The sequence below is a fragment of the Juglans regia genome, chromosome 2 (assembly GCF_001411555.2).
Source record: "Juglans regia cultivar Chandler chromosome 2, Walnut 2.0, whole genome shotgun sequence".
Taxonomy (NCBI): Eukaryota; Viridiplantae; Streptophyta; class Magnoliopsida; order Fagales; family Juglandaceae; genus Juglans; species Juglans regia.
The window spans coordinates 34,045,567-34,069,215 of NC_049902.1; the positions used below are offsets into that span (position 1 = coordinate 34,045,567).

The following is a 23,649-nucleotide window of genomic DNA, read 5'->3' on the forward strand; positions in this document are numbered from 1 at the left end:
CTACAATTTGAAAAGGTAGCTCGTCCATTATGACCATACGAGTTAAATGTCTTCTACACTCATCGGGATCATACTTAGTATACCCCCTCAAACTTGCACCCCCACTAGTCCCATCTGCCATTTTTTGAAGTCCAACTTCTAGCCTAGATTAGCTTTTATCTTGTAATGATCTTAAGATTGGACTTTTTTTGCATTGCTCTTCTAAGTGCACCTTTAATTGTGAGGTGCCATGTTTCCTATAGTGGCATCCATAAATTTTGCCACAATAGTTACACTTGGCTTGGGGGTTACTTGAGTCACCACCCTTTAGTTTGGTGAAATGACTCCAAACTATTGAATCAGGTTTCTTACTGGGCTTGGGAGCGAGGCAAGGTGCCGTAGGGCTAGGGGTAGGGGTATGAGTAGGAGGGGTAGGTGTAGGTGTAGGGGTAGGGGTAGGGGTAGGGGTAGGGGTAGGGGTGCCCTCGGCCTGAAAAGGAGAGCTCGCACTCGAATCCGCTGGCATATCCATGAACTAAAGCAAACAAGAAATCTGAAATAATAGAAAACATAACAACTATATAATGAACATAAAAGAAAAGTAGAATAAAAAAAAGTATCACGCTATCATTTGGTTATAAATGTAATAAAGTATATTAACAACAAATACACTATATGTTGTTAATAAATTAACTTTATTTAATTAAGGTAGAAAAGTCCACATCCAACAAATTAAAAAATATTAACGAAAAAATGACATCTTTTTATTTATTTATTTTTTTAAAAAAAATCTTCATCTCTTAATATAACATCAAATAATTTTTAAAATGTAGTATTATGCATGGGTTGAAAAATGATATTTATAGTAGATAAGTCTTGTGTATTTTTTTTTAAAGAAAAAACTTGATTAGTAAATGTGAAACTTACAAGAATAATATTTTTTTTTTAATGATGAATCTCATTTTTTTTAAAGAAAATCCTTAGTATACTTGTATAAATTATATCTAGCATTACTAGTCTAGAATAGGGTATTAGAGGATAATATATACACACACAAAGTTAATTTCCAGATTTTAATGGCAAATTTCCAGATTTTAATGGCATGCAATTTCTTCTTTATACATTGAGCCCTAAATTAATTTAGGGGTTCCAATATTTGAAAACCCTAAATTAATTTAGGGGTTTCAAAGATTGAAACCCCTAAATTAATTTAGGGTTTCGGATTTGAGCCCTAAATTAATTTAGGGGTTTCAATCTTTGAATCCCCTAAACCCTAAATTAATTTAGGGTTTTGGATTTGAGCCCTAAATTAATTTAGGGGTTCCAATCCGAGTTAATTACACAATCAATTCCAATCCAATCCGAAATAATTACAGAAATGAGAAAACAAACACAATTCACATGCATTTCACGGACTCATTCAAATTTCAAACCAAAACACATGCACAATCTAAGCTCCACAGCACACAATTCACAAAAATCCCATCCTCCATCTCCGATAAACCCCATCCTTCCTCCAATCTCCATTAAAAATATAAATCACAACAAAATAAAATAGGATAGGGTTTGAGTTTCTTACCTTCGAGTTCGGGATTCGGATCTTCGGTGAGATGCAGAGAAAGGGACCGGATGTGCACGGCGACGTTGAAGGAGACGCTGGTAGCTGGGTGCGGTGCCGGAAACTCAGAGAGAGGAGGATGAGCGGAGCTGGGTCAGCAGCAGAGACAGAGATGAGAGAAGTGAGAGTCCGAGAGTGAGCGAGGGAGGGAATCGGGGGAGGGGGGGGATTTCATTTCTAATTAACCGATTGGTTGTCGTTTTCATTTCTAATTAACCCAGGTATGAAACGATTTAAAAAAAAACCTACGCATGAAACGACGTCGTTTCATGCATAGTTTTTTTTTTTTTTTTTTATATATATATATTAACAGTAATGCGGGGCGGGCCAGGAAGATAGTCATAAAGCAAAGAAAATGGTTACTGATGAGCAAGGGATGGCAAAGGCAATCTGTTGATAAGAAAAACGGCAGTAGTGAACACTTCAACTCATAAACATTTTGAGACACCACTATGAAAAACACATGGTCGTCCCAAGCTTACAAATGGTATGGTGGCAACGCTCAACAGTACTATTTTTTTTTCAGTGTGTAAGGATAGAGAAAATTGATGGACCGAGCATTTGATTTGATAGAAGAAAGTAAGTTGATGGTTGTTGAACTCACCACTACCATCTGTTTGAAAAATTTTAATTTTCTTATTAAACTCTTTGTCAATATAAGCAGTAAATGAGACAAGAGCATCAACAAAATATGATTTTTTACGTAAATGAATAAATCAAATATAACGATAATATACATCAACGAAGCAAGCATAATATTAAAATTTAACAACTGAGATAACAGCAGTTGGGCTCCACAAATCACAATAAATCTTTCTAGTAAAGTAAAAGAATCATTATTAGACAAGAGAAATGGTAATTTACTAAGTTTGCCCAATTGACAACTCTCACGTATGGTTTTTTACGGACAATGTGAATGAGGCTTTGAGAACTATTGCACAGTCGGAGGCCCGTGTGTGCCGTACGTCTAGAGCCACTTTATTATTAAGAGCAATGCTAGGTACAGTCCCCACTTGGGGACTGCATGTGCAGGTCTAGGCTATTTTAACTTTAAAATTTTGTAAAATTACAAAACTATCCCTCCTAAAATAATGTTTTCTCTCATTTAAGCATGTGCCTGCACATGCAGTCCCCACTTCAGAACTGCAAATAGAATTTCTCTATTATTAATGCTGGAACAAAATAAAAACTCACCAGAATAAATCTTATTTTTAATATTATTTTTATTTTAAAATTTAAAAAATTTGAATTATTATTTTTATTTTATTTAAAAATTTAAAAATATTATAATAATTAAATGAGATAAGATCCAATTCATACCCTAAATCAGAATTAACACCCATCACATTTAGTGCCAAAAACAGTTGATCAATGATTGAGATTCCATGGTTACAGCAAGCCAAGTAAGGTTGAGCTAGGGTTACCTGCAGCAAGAGAGAGATCATCACATGCATGCAGTTGATCATGAAACCATGCATGCATATATGACAGTGACAGTACCATTTTGCATAGCATTCATTTCTGTCTATGATCTGCAGGTTCATTCTGTCCAAATTGGCACATTCAATATGATCGATGTCTAAAGTTTTTGAAATTTTAATTTGGTACCCATGCATTAATTATTTATCCGAGGTCTTCGATCGTAATATATTGACTTTCAAGTTTTGCTTGCTAAATAGCATGCAACTTGTCAATGGCGTCTTTACCACCAAAACAAAATCTGCAGAAATAATATGATCTAGATCATCATCTATCGCAGATGCATGGCCAAACAGCCTCCATTAATGCACACATGAATTATATATCTACTTAAAATAAATGATGTGACTTATAGCCAAATTATAAATTGCATCATGTGGAGGATCCCCCCTGGTCGATCGATCCTTCCAGATAGAATAATTATTTGTCTCAAGGATTAATGACAGAGTAGATGCGACTGATCATCACCTCAATATCCTAAATTTGCATGCATGTGTCACATTATATTATTTGTTAACAAAATCAATCCCCACCTGTTTCCCCTCCGAGATATAAAGAAATACATACAGATCATCATGATCATCACTATAATTAATAATATGTATGATCGATCGTGTATATATATATATATATATATATATATATATAAACCAAAAATATATATATTATTCACTGGCTGTAGTACTGAAGTGCATTCATCGTCGACATCGTAGATCACCGCGTCGACGTTCTATATATAACCTTCATCAATATTGATAAGTTCAGAAACAGAAGTCGATCGTCCATATATATATATATATATATTGGTATATATTACAATAAAATTAAATAAGTACCTCTGTAAGTTATATAATTACTTACTTGTGTAATAAAATTAACATGATGATGATGGTCTAAACTCTTGTTTAATTCAAAATTAGGAAAACAAATTGAGAATTTGTGTTTTATTAATCAAAATGTAATAAAGTACAAGGAGTACTATTACATACCCTAGCTAGCAACTCTTTAATTAGCCTTCAAAACAGAGATCATATATATATGAATAAGATACATGCATGGTTCCTCTCTCTCCCTCTCTCTCTCTCTCTCGTGTATATAATAGCAAGCGAAAAAATATATTCATCATCTATTTTCTTTTTCATCCTCTTCTAATGTGGTATTAAATAATAAGTTTACGAGTGAAATATAATAAATAATCTCCAATTATCTAATGTTACATCATGAAATGATGAGATGATAATGAGAATTAAGATAATGAGTAAAATTACTCATAGCCAGTTGGTAGCTCACTAGAAGTTATTGGAGTGTGAAAAGTACAGAAAAGGAATAGTACTTAATTTTTGCATTTCGGATCATCAAAGAGTGGAAACGATCAGAACATCCTGAGAGAAAATTCAAGATATATATATATATATATATTTATTGATGGATCAAGATCGATCGCATTATAATTAAGTAGATAGTTAATAATAATTAATACACTATATATGCGCGCATCAGATCGTTTATGATCAGTACGCCTGAATACATCAGTATTGATGATCACTTGGAAGTCATGATCATTCTCACTCAAACATGCAATATTCCTAGCTAGTCTACTTTTGGATCTTACCGCCCACGCTCGGACGCTCGGAGATCTGTTATCTTGGGGTTCAAACAGTACGCCCAAAATTAAGGAACGTCGACGCTTGCTTTTCTAACCAAAATATCCAAAAACATTTCTTGCTCATGCGTACACCCGCCCGGCCACTTAATTATCAATCCCAGCTTGAGCCATCTACACCAATCAAACATGCATAGAGGTCCTCAAGTACTGGGAAAACCTCCTGATCCTCGCCTTTCGAATTCTCTGCCGAACAATTCACACCCTCCTTCAAACTTGAGCTTCTTGTAGCGGCCTCTTCAAACGAAACAGAATTACAACAAACCTGATCAGTGCCTCCTGTTTGCTTCAGAGCAATAACCATTTCTTGTGCTTTCTCCAACTCTCCTTTAAGCCGCTCCACGTCTTTCTCGAGTAGCCTCTTTTCAAATAATGCGTTTTCTAGCTTTTGTTGAAGCACGTTGTAGTCAAGCTCAAGGCTTTGGGTCTTCCACCTGGCTCGCTTGTTCTGGTACCAGATAGCAACCTGTCTCGGGGGGACACCGAGTTGGTTTGCAAGCTGAAGCTTGCGCTCAGGCTCCAGCTTGTTACTGGAGGTGAAGCTTCTCTCTAGGAGCTTCACTTGGTCGGGGTTTAGCCTCTTTTTCATGTTGTGTTTGGGTGTGTGTTTCTGGTTTTGGCTGCGAAAGAAGTCCATCACTTGTTGGGATTCTATGGCGAGTACTTGTGATTAGGTGGCGCTTTTCGGTTAGGAAAGTAGTGGGGTTTCATCCTTTTCAAGGCTATATGTGTGTATATATATATATATCGATGGGTGTAAAGGCTCGATCGGAGAGCCTACCAAGAAAATGTGGCCAAAAAACACTAAAGATTATGAGAGAGAGAGAGAGAGTGTGTCTCTATCGGGTCTATTAATTGATAGCAAAGTGGTTTTTTCTTATGCATGCATGCACGTGGGATTCATGTGGGACGGCCCTACTCATCAAAGTATAAAACATTATCTGTGTTCGAGATCATGAGCTATTTTCTTTTATAAGTATTTTTAATTTATTTTATAATTAAAAATATTTACGTCATGATTTACGCCAAAAATATTTTAAAAGCACTTGTTCATAATTGTAAGCTGGATTTACAAATACCAATTCTCGTCAATGCTGATGATCAACGTGTGTCAACTCGCGAACCGTTCATGATCAAGAAAATAGGAGGAGATCAAGAAGTACTGCATGGTGTCGTGCATGGACTCTTTCCATATATAGAAAGGAGATCAATAGGATGGATGAATTTAATTAATAGTGGCGTCTTAAAGTCCGATCAGCAGGCAACTTTAGAATTTGACCCAGCTAGCTAGCTAGCCTGCTTATAATATAGATATATATATATATATATAGAGTGTTTAAATGTGACCATTGACAAGTGTTTAAGATCATCAGTACGTTGAAGATCAAACGGGAATAAAATTGTTGATGTCATATTTTGCGGGTCTGGACAACTTCGCACCCCCAGTATTCAAGCGTTAACCTGCACAGCTGCAATGGAGGGGAGGATCTTGGGGTCCGTTAGTCCTCCGATACTTAAGTCAGTATCTTGAAGAAGAAAATAAAAATGAGAGCAAGCACGATGGCGTGTATGAAAGGTGAGGGTATTTTTCTCATTACCTCATTTGCTGCTGGGTTGACTCTTATTTATAGTTATTGTTTAGGATTTCCCCACAGTGGGGTGTTGCGTAGCATGGGGTGATTCGCTCTGTGCACTTTATTTATCGAACAGCTTTCATGTTGTCACCTTGCCGAGCAGCAATGGCCCTTGGCCTTCTTTGTGTACTACTCTGGTCTTGAGCCGCAAATGCGACGTAATTCCTGTCCTGTGTCCCTTCCATTTGGTGACGCACGTCACACTTCTCTTCCCTCTTTTTTCAGTCTTCCTCCATATCTCCTGTCCCGACCTCTCTATCTATATTCTGGTATGGGCTTCTACTTTTCTTGCCTAGACTTAGGTGACTTGGCTGGGCCTCATTGTCGGCCCAACTTCCCGCAACGTAACCTCCCCGCGACCCTTGGTATAATAATATAATGAATTTTTTTCTATCACAGAAATAATATTGTTTGAATTCAGTCATGTCAAATTAAGATGCACATGAATTCGCAGCTGGCAACTAATTAAATAATAAGATCCAACTTTCAACATGATCGTTATTTCTTGTTTTGCTTTCACTAATTTCGAGAGCCATGATCAGATCCCAAGACGTACGTAGCCGGGAAATATATATTATATATATATATATATATAAATATATGATCCACTTGCATTAATAATGGAAATTAAGCGCAGTACGTAGTACTAGTTTGAAAGTCTTTCAAGTTGAAACATTAGCATTGGCTTTAGAATCACCAAAAACCCATATTGCATACGTTACATCGACGATATTGTGTCGTTTGGAGGGGCACACTCTTCCCTACGCTGACGTTATAATTTTGGTCGTTGAAACCTCTCCGTTCATGCACCGTACCCCTTTAATTTGGATTGTGATATATTGTTGGCCACAGTCCTTTTGGAGATCATGACTAGCTAGGGCTAGGATGCAGTATCGTTGGATTTGTATGAAGATTTCATTAATGCCTTCACAGTACTGATAGCTATTTCAAAGTTTTAGATCGTGACTAGCTCCTCCCTGTCTAAATACATGATGATGACCTTATAAATTAAGCCAGTCAACGTGCTGCCCCGCCTGCCTGCCCTGATCTCAACTTGGCAATATGCAGTTGACAATGAAGGTATATGATGGGGATTTTCCAAATACAGCCATACAGGTGCAATATTGAGCTATACTTGTTTGGTTATTTGCATCATTAACGAGGTTATGATTACAATGTAATGCATGAAACAATAATTTTATTTAAAAATCTTTATATTATATATTATTTACGTGACATTTAAATTAATATCACATAGATGATATGAAATTTAAAAACATTCAAATAGCACTTCTTTAGAAATTAATTTAATAGTTGATGGGCAACATTAAATTAATACATTATTAATACCAAACTAATAAGATAATCATCCGATCAGTACGATATATATAGTAATAGTATGCATCTTTTTATTTAAAAAAAAAATAGTATATACTATACTTCTCCTTTGTTTAGGTAAAATATTGGTAGCTGTTATTAGTTATTAGCTTTTATTGGCAGCGATTTTGGTGGTTATTATCAGCGATTTGAGGCGCCGGGAATGGCGCCGTTTCTTGTAGTGAATTAATTACCCCTCATGAACGAATTGGTGAGTAAAATTAATTTAAAAGACACAATTCTTTTGCCATGAAGGAAATTTATGGATATGGTAGATAATTTCCACAAACTTTTTTCATAGATAATGACATTAATTATTACTGACCACAAGTTGATGTTAGGAAACTTATTTGCCATAAAATTAAAATGCTTTATTCGACGTTCATGTTGTGGTAAAAAAAATGGTTTTTTCTATGAAATCATGATTTGGTGGAAAAATAATTTTTTCCCACCAATTTTATGTCACGGGACTCCCACGACACAAATTGGTGGAAAATAAATTGTTTCTCACAAAATTTACACTTTATCCGACCATAATACCTCGCAAGAAAAAATAAGATTTGTTGTAATGCATGCACTATCATGTCATGCGCGCACTTTAGTTTTTGATCTGATCAAGCAATATAAAGATGGATGCGCAGTACTTCCTGATCGTGAAAAAAAGGTAATTTGGATTTTTTTATCTATACAAGGTACGTTCTCCCTTTTGATGGGATCAACACAAATCCTAGACACATGCGCGCAGCCTAAAGATGGCCGGCCGGATGGATCGAACAGCCGTTGCCTGGCATATATCATGATATATGCATGCACATTGCCCAGTGATTGGCGCGCCCGTCTAAATCCAATAGGACCTGAGCACAGTCGGAGCTGGAATATATTGTCCCCAGTACTTTATTTTTTTAATCTTTTTTTGAAGTTTAGGATTAGTTCGAAATGATAAAGAATTAATTGATATTTTTCTGGTTGCACCCACCGAAATAAACATTAAGTTATCTAATTGATGAAGGAACTACAACGTACATGAGTACTGCATGCGATATTAATGGTACTCTCGCATGCAATCCGATCCATCAGAGAGTTACAACAACATGTACGATTGAGATCAAGTACTACTCAATTATGTCCAATACTCCGGCGCCCGATCGAATGCCTAATTCCATTTCTTATTTCAGCCAACAATTTATTTTATAATATTGGCGGTTCTTATTTATTTAACAGTTCTGCTCCAAGGAGTCCATTTCGCGGACACGTTGTGCACTCTTGCTGACATGGCGGGATAATTAAAATAAAAAATAAAATAAAATAAAGAAAAACTCTATTTGCACTCGGGAGGTGTACCCCCCGCGTACACGGGCCTCCACGTGGATGCTAGAAACGTTGCGTTTCATTTGCAGCCCTCAACTGATAGACCCTCCTCCATCTTCGTCACAGACACCCAACAATAAACGAGCCACTGCAAGTGTTGGTGAGGCACGAAGAGTCTAAAATCAAGACTAACGAAACGAAATCAACAGAGCTTCAGACGAAGATGATTGAACTCGCGAATGACCCATGGAAGAACGCTTTGGTCCCCAATCTTCACCTCGCACCGTTCAAACCTCCAAGCTTCCCACGGCCGTGCTGCCAGACAAAAGATGAAGGGACTAAAACAGAGCATACCCACACTCCACACGAGCACCTCCTCCTTCACTCCACACGTAATTTTATCCACGATCTTCGAACTTTCCAGAATTAACCACACCGTAGCTCCGTTTTTGGTCTGGATCTCTGCCAAGGCCAATGGATCCCCCACATGCAACAACGCCCTTGCCGAGGGTCCCTCTTGCATATTTGTTGGCCCTATCGAGATCGCCACCCAAGAAACCCTAGAAGCTCCTTATCGTCAAGTAGGATACAATGGTTCTCTTGATTTCTTAGTAACTTAATTTTTTTTATTACTGACTCTGGTTGTGTTTGGTTGCCGAGAAAATGTTAAGGAAATGAATTTCAATCTTTTGATATAATTAGCGATTTATTTGGTTCATGATTCCTCATACCTACTAATGTTATTTGCAATTTAACTCCTGCGATTTTCATGTTTTTTGTGGTTCTTGGTTTCACTGTGAAACTCAAATGCTGAATTTGCCTGTAATTGGTTTCTGAGAGCGCAAAAACGATGAAGACGGATGTACAGTAAAAACGGTGCGTTTCCCTGTTATACGCCTTCATAGACTTCAACTCTTAATTTTTTTTTAAATAATATAAAACTACGGTGATTCCGCAACGGGTACCCGAAGGCGGGTACCTGTAGCAGAATTGTAAAATAAAAGGTTGAAAGAAATCTGAGGAAGATAATGTCTGGGTTGTGCACTGCTCACGAAGAAGAACAACATAATTAGACGAAGAGCTTCAGCTTTCCCCCACCGCTCAGCTGCTTGTTGTGCACTCTTTCTCGTCTCCACTAGCACGAAGAGAACGTTTGATTGTGCACCACTCAAGAAGAGAGCGACACGGTCACACAAAGAGCTTCAGCTTTCCCCACCGCTCACGAAGCAGTTGTGCACCCTTTCTCGTCTCCGCTGGCACGTATCCACCATCGGCACGTTTCTGCACGTCTCTGTCACCAACGACACTGACCTTAGATCTTGGGTGACGTTTTTAGATTGAAAAATCGTTGGTTTCCCCACTGCCACTCCTCGCTGTCCGTCGTTAGATAAGATTTTTTTCCTTGTTCATGGTTTTTCCCTGGAGCTGCGAAGAGTGACGTTCTCAGTTCGATTGTGCCCAACGAAGTGAAGAGGAAAGCACTTCGGTACGCACAGTTTCGCATGTATGGGGTGTCCATTCTGTTTAATCCTTCAGTGCGCATCGTTTCATTTAACAGTTTATTCTTTCGTTTGGCCTACTCCATGCGCACCGTTTTATTTAACCCGCTGGCAGCCACATGGATTTCATGCCCAAGGGGTGCACGAAATTGCCTACCTTTAGCTTTTTCCTTTCCCATGATCTCTTTGATCTCCAAATGCAAGGTTTCGCGCGATCGATTGCATGAGGTCCATCTAAAGTAGTTTGACTGGGACGTTCCTTTCGCTGCTAATAAATTAAAAAACTCAAGTTTTTTTCGAATTGTGTGTATACTGTTTTTATTATTATTATTATTAATTTCTTGATCAATACGTGCATTGATACTCCCTTCATCTAATTACATGCATGTAAGTGAGATTAATTCAATCTAGCTTGATCATCATTTAATGCCGGCGGCCTGATCAGCTGATGATATATATATATATATATATATGCTAATCATGAAGAAACTCACCTAAATTAAGTACTCTAATTAATGAGGTTTTGCATGCACTTATTTTTTAAATCCTTTTGCATGCATGCGCATCCAGGACATACAACAACTGAAAACGAGATCAGACGGAATATGGTTCATGATCATTAACCATATATGCATCCACAACAAAAGATAAAAACAAAAAAGGGGAAATTAACAACTCAACAAGATGATGGCTATAGCTAGCTATATATATATGTTTCTCAAAGTTCAAAGAAGGTGAGTATTAATAATCCTGATCAAACTATATGATCATCATGTATAGATTCAACAACGTCTAATAATTAATTGATTGCTAATTCAGATCAGTTCATGACAACATTCAGTTCTTGATGAATGTGAAAATGCATGATCGATCGTGTATACGTAAAAAATCATTCATTATATACAAATAATTATCATCTTCAGCAAGGAATCAAATCAATAAACCACTTAATTATTTTAATTGGGAGCTTCACGAGGCTCACCGCTAAATTTGCGAGTCCGGCACAACATATGCAACAGGGACACAAACAAGTCAACACCGACCTGCACGTACGCCGGGATTATTAATTGCAGAAGTAGTGATGATCAGCATGCAGCATGCATGCATATTACAATGTCATTAATTTGTTAAGACTTAAAAGTGAAAAATATGCACGAAAGTAAAACGTACGTGATGGACACAAAAACATCAAACAAATTTAATTAAAACGATTGATCTCCAAAATTACGAAAATGAAGAAGATAATTTATAATGTCGTAATGACAGATTAATATTAATTTTTCTCCATGTGTTATACGTACGTTCGTACGTAGAGAAGAAAGAACAGAGGAAAAATGCAATTAAAAGAAAAAAAAAACTCACCCAATTGTCCAAACAACAGCTCCGACAAGAGATAAGATCAAAGAAACAAAAGCAAAGGGTAACCCTATCAAAAAACCCAAGGGCCTGCAATCTTCCATAATATATTCTTGGCTTCTGATGATCTTTTTCTAATTTTCTGCAACTTCTTAATATATATTTATATATGAAACCCAGATGATGATCTGCCGGGCCTTTCAGGAACGAAAAGAAAAAATATATTTGAATACATTTTGCATGCCATTATTAATGTAATATATGACAGAAGCCACTTTTTTAGGGTAAGAGAGAGCTAAATAGAGGTTATATATAATCGTTCACTACTTTTGCGGTAAGTTTATACATGAGTCTGCATGCAATATGTAAACTACAATTAATTAATTTACGCAGAATAGCGTTTTTGGTCTTACATGAGTTTTTTGCCGAGTCCTTGACTAGCTATCGACAACAATCATCATAAGCATTAATACTTTTTTTAATTGAGAAGGAATGATTTTATAAAAATAAATTCATAAATTGACGTGATTCTATATAACAGGTCGTTAGATTTATTTCATAATAAAAATAATTTTATAAACTAATTTACCATATCAAATCGCATCAATTTTTTATTACCATATTATCACAAACTGCTTGCTAGTAGGCTGGCTTCGAAATGACAAGAGAAAATTAGCTTATTATATATAGAGTAATGATATCGTACGACACTCTTATTTTCATTTTCATTCTACTATATAAAATATATATAGCATATTTATTATTATTGTATAATAATAAATTACTAATAATAAATTATCTAATATATAGTAATAAATATTTACAGAATAATCACCAAATCTACACCAACATGATTTTAGGATTTAGGAATATATAATATAGTTATCATATACACAATTGTTACCGTACATAGCATAGTCATTGTTTCTATTTATTTATACGTTCATTCTCGATCCGTAAAAAATCAAGTGCAGTAAAAACAAAAGTTGGATAAAATAATGATATTGTTTACTGAAAAAGCAAATTTCCTTAAAAATGCTGTGTCGTGCAATATTTTAATAGCCCCGGCCGGACAAGCAGGCCATGTGCAAAATTATATACAATTCCAGTGAAAGCAATTAGATATTACTCATGATTTATAAACTATTAAAGCATGCAGTTACGTTATAGGTCGTCATTCGTCAAGTGTAAGATAAGATCAACTAGAAATAAATATTAATGGCAATATTTAAGACCAGCTAGATTAACATGGTAAGTTGGTAACGAAGAAGCCAGACAACCTTGTACGCAATTCCAATATTTTTGTGGATATTTATACATAAATTAAAATGACCTGTACATTTCATTTCGCGAATCAGTATCTATATATTGCAACGCATGGCAGCTTCCTGGCCTCGTACTACTGTTTTTCTTAGGGTTCTTTACATCAGCTTCATGATCATCATGTTAATTGCCTTACCAACCCTTTCCTCTTGCAAAAGCCGACGGAAATTTTATCAGAAACTTATGCAGAAAAACAGAAGAACCAGCCATTTGCTCAGACTGCCCCGAATCCAAGCCTTAATAGTAAGGCTGCCATGACTGCCCATGCACCAGCACTCATAACTATATAACGCAAGTACTGCATGAAGGGGTGTTCGATCAATCTGTACGAGAACGCTTCCGACGTTGGGACTCAATTATTGAGGAAGGTCCTTGACGGTTGTTCGGTGCGAACCCTGGTGGCCGGGCGCAAGCTAGGAACCATTTTACTGGGGTGCTTCGTAGCGCCGAAGCAATGGCCGGATTATACTACTGCTAATGCTATTGTTAGTGACCAAATCCAGCCAGCTTCGGTGAATTGGTGCTTAGAACAGTTTGAGAAACATCCTGAGCTTCCGGTGCCGTCCGTCGTCTTGGCTGGGACGGAAGCTGTGAATCAGGACTGCAAGATTGTTAGTGGAATTTTGAGCAACATAATTTTAGAGACGTTGGAGGAAGGACGGCGCGCTCAGTGATCACGAACGTAAGGTATGGTTTTGGAAACAGAAACATAAATATATATATATATATATATGTGCATGGTACATAGTTGATTCTCCAGCCTCTTTAATTTCTCATATTGCCATGTTAACGCATTATATGCTGAATTGTTACTGAAAATAATTGCAAGTTATAATAAAACTCTAGTGCCTAAGCTTGGGCCTGGGTAGGTATAAGGCCATTAGTTGCTATCTATCAGTTACCATTCACTCTCACATCTCATACCTATAATTTTTTTAAGAGTGTGAGAGTATTTTTTATAAGATGTGAAGATATTTTTCATAAAATATAGAGTGGTTAACAGTGACTGATATGAAAGAATTTTTCATTTTTTTTTTACCTTTGAATCCAAATCAAACATTCACCTCCGACTTCCCAACACTGTCTTCGTTTAGTCATTTGTTTTGCTCCCATAATTGTAAACAAATCAAATTGAAACAACACGCGTGCATCGTCCAAAGAATGTGAATCATTGTTTAATTAAGACCGTTCTATTTCATCTCAAGTACTCAAAAAGTGTAAAATGGCATTGAACCTCCGTACGATTTCTTGTTCTAGATATAACAGCATCTAGTTTATGCTTCCCAATCAGGTCCAGTACTAGTCTCCAACACTAAGAAAAAAAACAAGGTTAACTAAATTCCCCAATAGGATTAATTCAGAAGATGAAGAACACAGTTTGGATTTTACCATCCAAGGTCATGTTGATTGTATAATAATGCTCCACAAAAAGGATCCTCAGAAATGTATGGATTGTCAACACATACGCATGCAAAATGGTTGAAGCCTAAACAAAAGAGCTAAAAGTCTGACCAAAAGAAGATAATTAATCATTGAAGTTGTTCATAGTTCTAGCTTAGGCAAGGCCTGAGCTGTCCCTGCCAATACCTAACAAAGCCCTACTTGTCATGGTAGTCATATTAGAAGAAAAGAAAAGAACACCAGTTCCGGAAGACATCTGTAAACCAACACCAAGCTACATATTCCAATTCGTAAGATAGAACCACATTTACCAGAAATTAGAACAGATAATCACAACCTTGAAAACTCTGCCCCTACTCTTATCTCAATATATTATCTGCCAAATGATCCCAGTCATTCCTCCACAACATTCACCAGCTCATATTCAATTAGAGATAGATTGTTATCCTCCTTGACAGTGAAATTTGCAGGCTCGGTGACCTCAACACGACCCCATTTATCTACTGCTAGCCTCATAGATCCCTTAAACATGTCAATCTTTGCATTACGGATAATAACTGTTGCACCAGGCTGCATCAGATCAACTGGGGAAACAATACAGCCACCAAAAAATAAGCCTCGTAGAGTATGCTAATGATTTTAATAATATTAAAACAATAATAATAATAATAATAACAACAATAATGACAAGAATAATAAGAAGAAGTCATTTTATGTCACTTCCACCCTGTGCTTGCAAGGAAAGAGATTTCATTGACCTACACCTCATTGAACATCACATATGATTCCCCAAAGTAGTTCATAATTTAATATGAGGAAATTCCTGAGTGACGACTGAAAAAACACTGCAATAATATGAAGTTTTAATAATCAGGAAGATTTTTTTTTTTTTTATAAGAATCATCTGATCGATTTAATAGGTGATTGCAGAAACACCAATGGTAGTTGGGATCAGCTTTCTTTGTGATACATGGCCCAAGTAAATTAATGCAATGACTGCATGTAAAGGTGGTTATGTCACAGTAATAAAATATTGGAGATACATTGTGTAGATTTGGGGGATGGAGGATTAACAAATAAAGAGGGGATACCCACATTTTGTAGCTCACATTATATCACCATTGGGGGGAAACTAGAAATCCTTACAGAAATCTTCAAAACCAAAAAGGAAAAACATTGAAATCTAGACCGCAACTTGAGAGTGTGAAACCATTCAACCAAAAAGTAATATAATTTGACCGGACAGCACAAAATCCCACTGCAGAACAACCAATGCTCACTCTGCCAATTGATTTTCCCATATATGTCTAGCTAGAATGCTTTAGTACCATTTTACAAATATATGGAGTATTTAGTACATAGACTAATTATAGTCACAAGTGTTTTTAAGACAACTTTGAGTTACATGGTCCCTTCACTTCTATTGATTGAGATCTAGGGCAAGCAATCATGTTAAACTGTGGAAGTGACAAAGCTAATTGACAGCATTGTTGCACACCTTATCATGCTTGCTAGAAGCTGATACCCTGTAATTGCGGATGTAAACTTATCTTTTGTCTAACAAATGAGTTTAATGATGAATTAATTCGATTATATACAGATAGGTTTGGGCAAAAACAAAATACTTGTTAGTATTGAATCTATGCAATTGGGCCTCCAAAGATCAATCAAAAGATATAATTTCCGTTGTACCACTATAAATGTTTAGGGTATGGAAAGTTTTTTCCCACCATTACAGGTAGTGAAAACCAAAGTATAAGACGAATTTCAAATAAATCAGATGCATTGCCAACAATCAATTACAGACATTGCTATACCTCCATCATTACATGCATTGAAGACAGAGTTTGTTTCATAAGAACTTTCATCTCAATTGGCTTTTCCACCATTACAGGTAGTGAAAAACATAAGCCCGGTACTCCCTTTTTATATCTCAATGATCCACATAATTGATCATAAATCCTATAATACCTTCATCAATGCACGACTAAAACTCCTTACCCCATTACTTTTGTCATAGCAAAAACCAATGCACTTCTAAAAGAAAGCATACAAGACAAAAAACAAAAGACAAAACCAGTATATTTTCCTCCCTCTTCCACAATTTTCTTGCAAGCAAAAAGACACAAAAGAAAAACAAACAAACAAACGCATAGCACAACAATGCAAAAACTAAAATAGACAACTAGCGAGGTCCAAACTTACCCAAAATGACGTAAATAATAGGTAGCAATACATTCATCAATGCCCACTTAGAACTCTTTCGGGTTTCTGCCCATAATAATTCCATTTTCGAAAAACCAAACAACAGAAGTAAATACTCGATACGCACACGCATGCGTGTGTAAATCTAAAATCCAAAGAAGAAAACACATAATGCACAATACCTTCCTGTGTGTACTCTCACATTTCTTGTCAACCAAACAGAAACTTGAAAAAAAAAAAGAGAACGAAAAATCAAACACAGAGACTACAAAATGAGATACCTTGCTCGTTGCGGGCGGTGAAGACGATCGCGCCCGTCTCATCTCCAACGAGGCACTCGGCGATACGGGTCTGGCGAAGATGCTGAGAGACGGACCGGCCCTTCGCCAAGACAGTGTCGGAGGTGAGGACCTTGACGGTGAGAGTGTGTCCGCCAGTACCGGGCTTCAACTGATCGACCTTCTTGAATTCGGGCTTCCTCAACGCTGGCTTGGAATTGCTTTGCTCCGATAGCGTCTCTGACGGTGGATTTGGTGTCGGTGTAGCCATGGGTCCGAATTCGTAAAAGCTAACCCTAATTCAGAAAAAGGAACAAATTGAGAAAGGAAGCTGTGCTGTGTTTGCGTGGCTGTCCCGCTGCCCTCTTGCGTTTGGGTCTCTTTAAAACGTTGTTGTGAGACGCTTCGTGTGCTAATCGTACGTAATATGTGGGGAATGTCCCCCGGCTTGAGCCTTCTGCTCTCTCTCTCTCGATTCTCGAATTTCCTTCTTTCTTTTGGTGGGTGAGTTTCTTTTGAATGCTTTCTTGAGGTACGTGACTAGTGGAGATTCGAGAAATTGTATGTACTAATTTGTAGTGGGAATAATAAAACTGCTCTCCTTTTTTTTTTTCGAAATTTTTTTGTGAATCCTACGTATTCAACGCATTGCCTCTTAAACGAGATTTGGGGGAATCCCAAACAACAATCAAACTAGTATTATTAAAATTGGGACATTCACCCTAGTCTGAACAATAACCATGCAGCCTAAAACCATCACATATGAGAGGTAAAGAGTGTGGGTCTTATACCAGTGGGTAATGGCAAATTGGGCAATGGGTATTATGGTATGTGCAATGACTATTGAGAATGAAAGGTTGGCATGTGTACAATCGAGAAGAACCAAAACATGTAGAGATGTGCTCCCAAAACCCAAAAAGAAAAAGTGAGGAAAGTCACAAAAAGCAATAGCAAGGCAAGAGAACCAATTAGCCACCGATTAACAAGGAAATGGTTGTAAGATCATGTGGCGCATGAGGCGAGGCACTATAATCACGTAATGTGATGATGCATATAGCTCCTCTCCTGTCTCGCCCCTCACCTTAGCGGATGTATGTGAGAGCCAGGCATAAGGAGACTCAAATAGCGATGGATGATTAAGAGGATCTTGAAGGACAGATTGGCGTGGTGGGCAGAGTATGGCCAGAGTTGTAGATCAAGGAAATAAAACCAGAAGAGGAGAAAAAAATAATTAAAAAGAAAAGCATAGATGAGAAAGGAGGTGAGAACAAGGGGAATAATAGGAAATAGACACCTAAAGCACTCTACTTTCACAGGAATTAGCTTTGTAATATTTGCAGTTAGTTCCTTTGTGCATCCTATCTTACTTGGTATGGCTGGAAAGTCTTAAACGGAACCTTTTTACCTTAACGGAACGGTAAATAAGGAGATAAGAGTTGGATTTATCTTTACAACTCAGGTAACTGACACAGCTGTAAGGAAACGTCATAGGAGTGGTCAGGGAGCCAAGAAGGCTCGGAAGAGAACCTATGTCCTGTTTGTGATTCATTCCATTGAAGCATTAGCAGCCTAAGGCATTGTCACGTAATCTATAGAGAATAATGAGCCTTGGGGATGAATGAGATCACGAGAGTAGCTTCCCCTATCCAAACTGTTTCTTGTACCATTGATTTGTGGGCGTATCTATCCCTTTGACTTGGTATGGGCTCATGTTTGGGCTCGATCCATTGGCCCATATAATGGGGCTGTTCAATTTGAGCCAGCTGGGTAGACATATGATATATTAGTTAGACAAAAAGTAGGAAAATGATACGATTACACTTCTTTTTTACAATTTTTATACAAACATGTGTTAAATAAGAGATATTTTGTAAAATAACTTACAAAAATAACAGCACTTTACATAAATACCTTCAATTTAACATATAATTGTATAAAAGTTATAAAAAAAAGTTATAAGCTTATCATTACTCTTAAAAGTAACAATTTTGTGGATGAGTAATTTCAATTGTACTGTAGACTTAAAATTTCAATTGTTAAACTACTTGTGAGAGAGTAAAATACACCAAGGCCAAAATAATTTTCAAGGCCTAGCCCATCAAAGGGGTCATCACTAGAAGACTAGTAAAAAAATAAGAAAATAAGTCAGAGAAAGGACAAGGGGTGAGGGTGTTAGGAGGTAGAGAGGTGTCAAGAGAAAATAGAAAAGGGAGAGACGATCATACACTCTAAACAGACATCCCTCACTACTACTGAAACGCACGCATGAAGAGGGTTAGATAAAAAGGAAAGGGTGTCTACGACTTTAGGGACTTTTTTCTTTTGAAAGCTTAAAGAGATTTTTTTTGTCGAGCTTCTTATTCAATTTCTTCAACCTCTGAACAGAGAGCTCCAGGTAGAACATCATTTCCAACAAGTAGATATCCAACTCCCATTGTACAATAAGAAATGAGAGGTTATGAGAGACTGTAAATAAGTACATTATAATAAAATCTCTCTTCTCCAAAATCCTATAGACATAAACCTAGTGCCGAACTACGTTAATCTATATGTCTATCTCTCATTAATTTTTCTACATTTAAATACTATTCACCGCCGTGGACATACGTACGGAAACCATACAACCGCACCGGATCACTATGAGAGCCTCCGTACCTCACCGATCGAGGCTCAACCCACCTCAGCGTGTCCCAAGAATGAATTTTTCTATCCTTTTAGGCTGCATCGTTTTTGGGCGTGAACACTGCTGACCATATGTCATTTTTTGGTTGGAATTTCAAGCAGGACCAGTGCAAGAAACAAATTAAAAGGAGCAGCAGTAAAAGGCTACAAGTTATAGATCTAACGGGAAGAGAGTGTGTTTGTTTTAACATGTCTTATCTTTTAACAAGATGCCATTCATAAAAGGAGTAGCCAGCCATTTAAAAGCAGCAAATTTAATCTTTTTGTCTCTTGAATCCGTTATTCATACTTCCCTTCATTTTCATGTAAAGGAGTCGGATTGATACTCCTAATCCAAGAAGCTGAAAGAGTGTGATGGGCTTCCTAGGTCGAAGAGGTTCGGACTATTGGTAACCTATTTTTTCAGTTCTTTGTTCTTTCCTCTCGAGCGAACATGGACTTGTGCATACTAATTGAGAATGGTTGTTCAGAAACTCGTAGTTGGGAATGGGCTTTTGGATCATCTGTGAGTCGAAAGTAGTAAAATATGGTTGTTAGCCATAGATTCTATGGCCAAATGCTTCCTGCTACAGTATATGTTCCATAAAAATAAACGAGAAAAATGCAGGCTGCAGCATTCTTTATTCATGTTTTGCACAAAAGTCGCGCAAGTTGGCCACAGATGTCATTACTTTCGTGTACTCCACACAGAAAAAGACACCATGATGCCGACCAAACACGTTCTAAGTGGTCACAACGAGGAGATGAAACCTGCTGACAGATTCTTTTTGAACGGTCTGAAACAAAGTGCATTTATTTAGATTAATTCAGTCTCTTTCCAATCTCTAGAAACTCCTCCCACCTCCTGCAGGATTCCCATCCCATGATAAATCAATTCCTCATTTGAGAACTTTTTCAACTCTTGAAGATATTCTATCTCTTCTTCCTCTCTATGTGAGTTTGTGTTCAGGTGCGTGCTTGGCCGGATCCGTCGAATGGCTGTATCGCTAGCGCCAGTTTGGTGGAGAAATGGAAGTGATGGATGCTGGAAAATCACTGAAAGTAAGGCGTACAACATCGGCAGCTCAATCCCAATCTTTTGGAATTGATGGTCTTTGGAATGGATGGTTTTGGGAAATGCTTTTCTTATTTAGTTGGATGCAGAACAAAGCTGGGAGTCGTTCTGCAACGACAAAATCCCTGAAGGTCACTGTTAATTTTTCTATTCTCATCCATCTTTTCTTCACTGGTTTGCATTCAAAATTTACCTCAACTCATTTTATTATTATAATTTTAACAAATTTTTACACAAAATATAATAAATAATTTAATTTTTTCAAATCTCAAAATAAATTTATCAAAATCTTATATAAAATATAATAAATAATTCAACTTTTATCCTACTATTTATAAATAATCTCAATCCATCTCAACTCATCTCTGAATCTAAACACTAAATCTAATACTTCTTACACTTGTCACAAACTAATTATAAGTTTTCCTGCTCACCAAGTTTGTTACAAAATTCACTCCCTTACTTTCCCCTAATATGTGACTGTTTGAGCACACCGCCAATTTGATGAATTGCTAGTCCATGCGGTTCACTGCGTCTTTCCTCAGCCAGATATCCTATCAGATCTTGTGGTGGTGCCACTAGTAGAAACCAGATTCGAAAACCTGTCGAGGTGCCGGAGGGAATGGAGATTTAATAAATTCCTGAATCCATTTGGATACAGTCATACAGACCTTTATTTTGTAGATATTTGTGTGTTTATAACACCTGAATCTCTGATATGGATACACTGTTCATCTGCTGGTTAACAATAGGATGCATATGTAAATATTAATATATCCAGTTTTCATTCATTTCTAAGTACTACTTGGTAAGAATTTTTTAAATACGTATCATATACTAATTTTGTAATTTTGAATCTCTCCAACTTTTAGAACTGAGTAGTTATCCGCATGTTCAGACCCATGCCATCTCAGTGACTGACATTCATGAAAAAGTCGGCTACCACTGATTCTTTGATCTTATTGATGTAATGAGAAATAGTTGAAGGTGTGTGCAGTTTTGTTTAAGTGAGTAAGGTGTTCCAAGTCAGATTATTTTGAATGTTTGTATAATGTATCCCAACCGATATACAATTCGTTTACCACTTAACTGATATATAATAATAAAAAGAATGACAAGACAGTACTATAAAAATTATTTTATAATTTTAAAATGTATTTTTTATTTGCAAGTAGTAAACTCATGGTAAACCAGATGTATGTACTGCTATCATTATCCATGTATCATATCCTATTATCGGTCATGATTTATCAATGTCTGTGGCGGTCAGGTCAGGGCTCTTCTTTCTTTAATTGTTGGCTCCTCAGATTGGTTGTAGATCGATCAATGAAAACAAGAGAACTTGGTCTTGGAAAATTATTCAGCTACGACAAAGAATCAAGTTTAATTCCTCCCCCCAATAACATCATCGCATTATTGTGGTTCACAGGTTGATGACCATGAGGACATGACAACAGAGGAATCCTACTCCTACAGGGAACAAGTTTTGAAGAGTGAAGGTTTTTACGTTGATGTACTCGCAGCTTGCAATCAACGAATACAACCATCGCTTCAAGGATGCAAATGTAGAGTTCAGTTTGTGAAGGTTTTAAAAACAATGTCTCAACTTGTTGACATACTCAGGTTTTATACCCTTGAGATCAGGGATATTACTGATGGTGGCAAGACTAAGACCTACCAAGCTGTGGTATTATTGGAAGTACACTATGAGATTACATTGTCATCCTTTAAGATAAAAACCTACCGAAGATGAGAAAGATTACAGTCACGGAAAAGAATGGTTTTGGAAAGATATTTGGAAATGTCATATACTTAGAGTTTGATCAGAAGATTTTTCAAAGGTTCAAGCTTATGGAGTTTAAGAAGTTGTTTGAAATATGACTTACACAAGCTAAATGAAATGGAAAGTATTACCAAAAGTGTTTATTTAGTCTTGGAATGCTAACATACTATTGCAGTCATGGGAAAGAATCGTTTTGGGAAGATTATCTTTGCAATGGTCATATACTTGGAGTTCGATCTGAAGATTTGGTGTCAAGCTTATGGAGTTTAAGAAGGTTGTTTGAAATATGACTTGTACAAGTTAAATGGAAAGTATTACCTTTAGTGGTTATTTAGTCTTGGAATGTTGGTATACAGTTGCTTGCTTAACTGTGTTTGCAAAACTGCTGTAATCTATGTGGGCAGCTGCAATGTATGGTAACTCTCTTCCAAGAGATTATGCAACGTGCTTTTGTCAAAAAAAAAAAAGGCTTATCAATGTTTGAGTGCTTCTTCTTTAATTAGATCTGAGGTGCCAGTTTGTAATATTTTATTATTTTATGAGTAATGTCATATACAGTTATGGGTTGTATAAACATTGTACACTCTTTTTTAAAAAAGTGAAGTCTACTATTAAAAAATTAATTTTTTTTCATGTGAGCCATATTTATTCAATTTTTTTTAAAAGGAATACAAGGCACTTTCTATGATTGCAAATATCATTTCTTTTCTTTTATTGTATCCAAGTGCTTGTTATACAAGTACAACTCCTTGTCTGAAATTTTTAAGGCTGTTTTGATCCAAGCAGGGAACAGAAATTCTTCTAGTTACCCTTCATGATTTCGGTACAAAAAAGGGTTGAAGTGAGAATAAATCCCTAGAGTTGAGAAAATTCATGTTTCTGTTTATTGAAAATTTCAAACTGTGGTCTTTAGTAGTTTCTCTTTTATTGAACAATCTATCCTCTGTATATTGTATTCTATTCATCCGCAAAATAAGCTCATTGCTATACATCTTTCTTTGTGTTGTCTT

At 36.6% G+C, this 23,649-nt stretch overlaps 5 protein-coding genes across 5 annotated transcripts; 2 read left to right on the forward strand and 3 right to left on the reverse strand.

Annotated features, from left to right (window-relative positions):
• Positions 1–4,572: 4,572 nt before the first annotated feature.
• Positions 4,573–5,421, reverse strand: LOC109010673 (homeobox-leucine zipper protein ATHB-52-like). The gene has a single exon (XM_035687788.1). It carries the CDS (start codon positions 5,374–5,376, stop codon positions 4,834–4,836), a length of 543 nt encoding a protein of 180 aa, XP_035543681.1. The 5' UTR covers positions 5,377–5,421; the 3' UTR covers positions 4,573–4,833.
• A 6,055-nt stretch (positions 5,422–11,476) lies between these two features.
• On the reverse strand, positions 11,477–12,019 carry LOC118347715 (signaling peptide TAXIMIN 2-like). The gene is made up of 2 exons (XM_035687789.1): positions 11,920–12,019; positions 11,477–11,600 (listed from the first exon to the last, which is right to left on the reverse strand). Exons 1-2 carry the CDS (start codon positions 12,015–12,017, stop codon positions 11,477–11,479), a joined length of 222 nt encoding a protein of 73 aa, XP_035543682.1. The 5' UTR covers positions 12,018–12,019.
• A 1,519-nt stretch (positions 12,020–13,538) lies between these two features.
• LOC109010477 lies at positions 13,539–13,910 on the forward strand. Its single transcript, XM_018991334.1, has one exon. The coding sequence runs from the start codon at positions 13,539–13,541 to the stop codon at positions 13,908–13,910; it is 372 nt and encodes a 123-aa protein (XP_018846879.1).
• An 821-nt stretch (positions 13,911–14,731) lies between these two features.
• Positions 14,732–18,444, reverse strand: LOC109012841 (uncharacterized protein At4g28440-like). The gene is made up of 2 exons (XM_018994683.2): positions 17,124–18,444; positions 14,732–15,221 (listed from the first exon to the last, which is right to left on the reverse strand). The coding sequence occupies exons 1-2, from the start codon at positions 17,389–17,391 to the stop codon at positions 15,031–15,033; spliced, it is 459 nt and encodes a 152-aa protein (XP_018850228.1). The 5' UTR covers positions 17,392–18,444; the 3' UTR covers positions 14,732–15,030.
• A 1,969-nt stretch (positions 18,445–20,413) lies between these two features.
• On the forward strand, positions 20,414–23,213 carry LOC109012851. Its single transcript, XM_018994696.2, has 2 exons — positions 20,414–20,987; positions 22,286–23,213. The coding sequence occupies exons 1-2, from the start codon at positions 20,811–20,813 to the stop codon at positions 22,607–22,609; spliced, it is 501 nt and encodes a 166-aa protein (XP_018850241.1). The 5' UTR covers positions 20,414–20,810; the 3' UTR covers positions 22,610–23,213.
• Positions 23,214–23,649: the final 436 nt, after the last annotated feature.

Coding starts and splice junctions, on each gene's coding strand:
- LOC109010673 (XM_035687788.1), bottom strand. CDS start 5,376: ATGGACTTCTTTCGCAGCCAAAACCAGAAACACACACCCAAACACAAC.
- LOC118347715 (XM_035687789.1), bottom strand. CDS start 12,017: ATGGAAGATTGCAGGCCCTTGGGTTTTTTGATAGGGTTACCCTTTGCT. Junction 11,601..11,919: donor GCTGTTGTTTGGACAATTGG/GTGAGTTTTTTT, acceptor GCGTACGTGCAG/GTCGGTGTTGACTTGTTTGT.
- LOC109010477 (XM_018991334.1), top strand. CDS start 13,539: ATGAAGGGGTGTTCGATCAATCTGTACGAGAACGCTTCCGACGTTGGG.
- LOC109012841 (XM_018994683.2), bottom strand. CDS start 17,391: ATGGCTACACCGACACCAAATCCACCGTCAGAGACGCTATCGGAGCAA. Junction 15,222..17,123: donor CACCGCCCGCAACGAGCAAG/GTATCTCATTTT, acceptor TTGTTTCCCCAG/TTGATCTGATGCAGCCTGGT.
- LOC109012851 (XM_018994696.2), top strand. CDS start 20,811: ATGGAAGTGATGGATGCTGGAAAATCACTGAAAGTAAGGCGTACAACA. Junction 20,988..22,285: donor CAACGACAAAATCCCTGAAG/GTCACTGTTAAT, acceptor TGTGGTTCACAG/GTTGATGACCATGAGGACAT.